The following is a 5,820-nucleotide window of genomic DNA, read 5'->3' on the forward strand; positions in this document are numbered from 1 at the left end:
CTGAGTGGCATGCAGCCGGTGAAAACCGCCCAAAGCGACCAAAGACGCAGCAGTTGGCTGGTAAGGTTATGGCGTCTGTATTTTGGGATGCGCATGGAATAATATTCATCGCTTATCTCCAGAAGAGGAAGACCATCAACAGCGACTATTATATAGTGTTATTGGAGCGTTTGAAAGACGAAATCGCAAAGAAACGGCCGCATATGGCGAAAAAAACAGTTTTGTTCCACCAAGACAATGCACCGTGTCACAAGTCGATGAAAACGATGGCAAAATTGAACGAATTGAGCTACGAATTGCTGCCGCACCCACCGTATTCTCCAGATCTGGCCCCCAGCGACTACTGGCTCTTCGCAGACCTCAAAAAGATGTTCCGTGGTAAGAGATTTGGCTCAAATGATGAAGTAATCGCCGAAACTAAGACCTATTTTGACGGCAAAGAAAAATCATTTTACAAAGGCGGTATCGAAAGATTGCAAAAGCGTTGGAATGATTGTATCTCCCTAAAAGGGGAGTATGTTGATAAATAAAAACGAATTTTGGAAAAAAAATGTGTTTTAATTAGTTAGTCACACACATTATTGAAAGATGTGTTATATATTTTTTTAAAGCAGTTAATTTTTATCTATAATTAAATTCACTTTTGTATTGATTGTATTTAGATAAATATATGCAGTTCATTTTATATAGATAAATATCTTTATATATAACCTATAAAGATTCAAATATATCAGTGTATTAAGACGTAACTGTATCTATATGTACATATGTAATATTTATTAATTTATATTAATACATAATCCTTTTTTATAAAACTATTGATTTTATAATACATTTAATTAATAATTATACTTTTATATTTCAGTAGTTTATGTTTGTTATGAATATTTACTAATATTTGATTTATTATTTAAAAATTTACACTACATATTTATCAGAACTAGAAATAAAAATTAATTATCAAAATAAATTTAAAAAACTTTGTTCAAAAACATTTTTTTTTAAAAAGAAAAAACAAAAATAATAAATTAAAAATTAGTAATAAATTAATAATAATAATAAATTAATAATCAAAAATATAAATTATGAATAGATATTTTCATTAATCTTAATTAATTAAGTCGTATTATTTACATTAGTAAGTATTTTTTTATATATGTTTTTTTATATATTTTTTTGTCAATGTTAAGTAATATGCAACTTTTTAACTTAGTTCTAAAAAATAGTTCAGTATTACCCATATTTCGACTATGATCCATAGTCATCTTCATGATACTGATATAATAAAAAAATTTTTAATAAGGTTTTTTATTAAACAAATTAAATACGAAGGACAGAGAAATATTTCAACATAACCATCAAACGGAAATTATTTTTTTTCTTTGAAATATATTTTTTATGTTAATTAAATTATTTGTTATTTATATGTTTTAACTAATTGCCAATATTAATTTTTTAAAATTAAGTTATTCCTAATTAAATCTTTTATGTTTTGATTCGGTATATAAATATTCAAAAAAGAAGCTAAAGTCTTGATTCTACATATTTACAAGGTTCTAACCTAAACTAAGTTATATATTAAATATATGTAATTGTTGTCTTTTTATTTAAATATATCTTGAAATTATCTGCCGTGTCTTGGGTGAGTTATTTAAAGAAAAACACATATATTTCTTTTATTATCCATAAAATATGTTTGTAGCTGTTTTATATGTAATGCGAAACACATTATTGGTATGTTGGTTTATTAAATTAAGTTTTTAAATAAATTTTAGTTTATGTAAGAATTCAAACATATTGGCAGTTAATATATATATATTTAAAAAAAATATATTAAACATATGAGACACACACACACACACACACACACAAAATAAGTTATATTCTATATTTATTCTTTCTTTATTTTTGTTTAAGTCAAATTTGACGAAAGCCAAAAATAGTAATTTTATCATATATACTTATCTAAAACAGTTCCTAATAAAAAATAGTTAAATTTAAAAAATAAATAAATTTTAAAATGTATTGTATACGTATTTTATATTAGATCCCAGTAGAAAACGGATCGATCCGTCATCGAAGACGTCTTCAAGACATGGATACATACATGAAGACCGATCGATCCAAATGTATGACGGTCTTTGAAGACACTTTCATACAAATTAGCCAAATGTCTTCAATGAATTTTTGCGTACATGTCTCGAAGACCGTCTCGAAGACCATGTCTTGCATAACGGACGCATTCGACAGAAAATTGTGCGCTCTTAGTGCAGTGCTCATATAATTTTTTCACCCTTTTTTTATTTCTACTCTTTTATTGCGCTCTTTAAATTTTAAATAAATTTCAATTTTCTCTTTAAATAAGTAGAAAGAAATTGTTGTATTTTGTTCTTTTATTTATTTTATATAATAATTTTTTACATTACATTCAAAATTAAAAGTTTTAGAAGTAAATTATAAATTTTATTATAAATTATTATAAATTTTATTAAGACAGTAATAATAAATTAAATTAAACATAATGAAAATAAATTTAAATAATTAACTTAATATAACTTAGCATATCTAAAATTAACTAAAACTAATATAAAATAATTTATAGCATTTCGCTATTATCAATTGTTTTCAAAAGCGTTGAAGAGGATTTTGGTACAATTAAACCTTCTGATCTTAAGAGTTCCAAAATATCATTACCACAACGCCTTTTAATCCTGTGTTTTTTAAATATAACAGCTAATTTTTCACAAGTGTTTTCAGTTTTTTTATTTTCAACATCCTTTGTTTCGTTTCTAAAACAACTTTTACTGGAATTATTGTCTTCAATATTAATATCAATATATTTTCCAGGAACTAAGTCAATATTTCATTTGTTTTGATTTAATTTCTTTTTTTTTAATATTTCATAGTTTAATGATTTTGTTTCTTTATTCATTTTGATTTTTTTAATATTTATTTCACTACACTTCAAAATTATTGCGTCACTTCATTTATACAACATAGCGTCATCTGAGGCAAAATTCAAATACGTTGCTATGAACACTAAAAATGAGAGAGAAAGCAAAGAAAGAGTATTTACATTCATGTTTTGAGCAATTGTATTGCAAATTTGCTTGAACATGCGGACGCGGTATCAAAGACCGTCTTGAAGACAATGTCTTCGAAGACCACTTTTTCTACTGGGATCTTAAAAGTATGTTTGTTTGTAGTTAGTCTATACCAAAAAGTTACAAATAAATATAATCAGTTGATTCTATATAAAACCATATCATATTTACAATTTATTTTTTTAATGTCTATCCATGTATATTATGTATATTATCGTCTTTCTATTTTATATTTTTATTATCTCTTATTTTGTCTAATTAATTATTATTGTCTTGATATTGTTATGTCTTATTTTGAGTTGCTATAATTGTATGGCAAGTAATAATTTGTATATAATAAAAACAAAAAAAATATATTATAAGCGAAATTAATGTGATCAATATTTGCATACTACGTTTTGTACTTAATTTGTGTTAAATGGTATATATAAAATTCGAAATTTCGATTGGGATTTAAATACTATGTTATTCTTTTTTACAGCTGGTAACACTTCTAACTCTTCTGAATTTGTAAAACAAGAACTCCGCGCGGTTGTTAGTGGACGTGCACAACAACAGAATGCGGCAGCGGCCGCTGCAGCTGCAGCTGCTGCGAATGCGAGTGGTGCCGGTGGTAATGGTGTGCCTGGTGGTGGCGGTAATAATGGCGGTGTTACTGGTAATGTTGTACCTGGCGGCTTACGTGCTATCACACCACAGAGCCCACTAAGTGGTATGGGACCAATGATTGGTGGTAATGCTAGCAATTGTGGTGGTAATAATGTGAATGCAAATACATTGGCTAGCTTACAACAGCAGCAAACTGGTAATAACGGTGGAGGCGGGGGAAGTTGCGGTAATGGTCCCAGTGGTGGTAATGGCGTTACCGTTGGTGGTAATGGTTGCGGTAATAATAGTAATTCACTATTACATACACCACCAGATCCAACAATGAACTTTAATTTTGACGCACGTGAGTTTTAGAAAATATAGTTTATTACACGTTATATTAACATTTAAATTATTAAATAATTGTAAAATTATTTTTTTTTTATTTTTAAATTTTTCAGAAGATTTTTTCGGAAGCAGTGCCACGAGGTGACCTTAAAATTTTATGTTCCACCCATACATATACGACGACTTCGATTACGGATATATGAGTTAAAAAAATGAGTCGTTAAAAATAGTTGTTATGTTACGTATAACGTAACGTAAAAATGTGTCTAATGTTTTACGTATAATAACGCTAACAACAACATCCAAATAGAAAAATCAATAAATATATTGTAAAGGAAAGCTATAAAAATAGAAATTGCAAACACAAGTTAAAGAAATGCAATTAAAAAAAAAATAAATAGAGAAAAAATATATATGTTAAAAATAGTGCAGAATTGTTTATATAAAATTTTTTTATTATGTTTACAATATGTAACTCAACAGGTGCAATAGTCTTATACTGTTAAAACTTATTAAAGCATTTAATACAAAATTAGTATAAATAAAAAGTATTGTATATTACTATGAATGAAAAACTTGATGACACAAAATACAATATTTTAAAAATAGTTTTGTTTATATATAAAAATATATTTTTATTTAAAATAATCAGACACAATATTTACTACACATATTCAAAATATTTTAATATAGTATGATTTGTATTAAAATTAAAAACTTTATTAGAATACACGATTTTATTAGCAAATCGATTTATATTGTTTATTAATAAGAGACTTAATTAAAAAAAACTTTCAAAATATATAAATAGAGAAGAAAATAGTAAATAAGAACGAAAAAATTAATGTTTACTTTAAAGTAGACAGAAAGGTTGGGTTTGTTAATATAAACGGGGGAAAAGATATGTATGATAATAAAAAGAGTATATAATTTGCATTTTAATACAAATGAATATAAAACGGAGTGAATTTAAGACAACATATTTGTTTTGTGCGTAGTGAAGCATTTCTTTTAAGTAATTATTGAGATTTCAATTCAAAGTTTGTTTTAAGATTTACGCTTTAATAGAAACTTACTTTATAAATGTTGACACTGAGTGTTATCAAATTATTTTCAAGAGCGAACAGCTCAATGTCCTAAATGAAAAGCCTTTTTCGCTGTTGTAATCAGTTATACTATATTCTTAGTTTTGGTTCTGTTGGGAAGAGCGAGCTTTCGATTAGAAAAAACTGGTTTTGGGACGTATACCCAGTTGTTATAGAAACCTTTCAAAATTTATTCATTAATATCTATTATTAAAAGTAACTGACCACTTCTGTTGGAACAACTTCTGTTGTGTGTGTGTGTAGAGTGTGACGAATTACAACAACATATTTTTCAACATTTTTCTGTTTTTTTGTTTCTCAACATATATTAACTTGAAATTTTATGTCTATGTATGTAAAAAGTATTTGTTCAAATTGTATATAATATAACAAAAATTTAAAAACACTTTATTTTTAACATTTACATAAATCTTTTAGATTTCCAATCGATTTTATATTAAAATTATGAATCGGTATACTGGAACTCTTATATGTTGTAAGAAGTTTAAATACAATATTTGGATTCATTTATTATGCTGACAACGTATATTAGTAAAAACCAGTGAACGAAAACAAACACTAAAGTACAAAACATAGTGTACTGTTTGTCATCTTTGTTAAAAAACACTAAACGAACAATACATTAAAAAAAGTCCGAAACAATTCAACAATTTTTAGAGTTTGTGTACTTTTCA

At 26.2% G+C, this 5,820-nt stretch overlaps 1 protein-coding gene across 1 annotated transcript in view; it reads left to right on the forward strand.

Moving 5' to 3' along the window:
• The window catches only part of LOC119688720 (neurogenic protein mastermind-like), a 40,509-nt gene extending 36,107 nt beyond the window's left edge, over positions 1–4,402 (forward strand). The window contains exons 10-11 of the mRNA XM_038103387.1: positions 3,586–4,056; positions 4,154–4,402. Of these exons, the coding sequence (XP_037959315.1) occupies positions 3,586–4,056; positions 4,154–4,185 (503 nt within the window). The 3' untranslated portion in view covers positions 4,186–4,402. The remainder of the gene's footprint in view (positions 1–3,585; positions 4,057–4,153) is intronic.
• The last annotated feature ends 1,418 nt before the right edge of the window (positions 4,403–5,820 follow it).

This window comes from Teleopsis dalmanni, chromosome X (assembly GCF_002237135.1).
Source record: "Teleopsis dalmanni isolate 2A chromosome X, ASM223713v2, whole genome shotgun sequence".
NCBI lineage: Eukaryota > Metazoa > Arthropoda > Insecta > Diptera > Diopsidae > Teleopsis > Teleopsis dalmanni.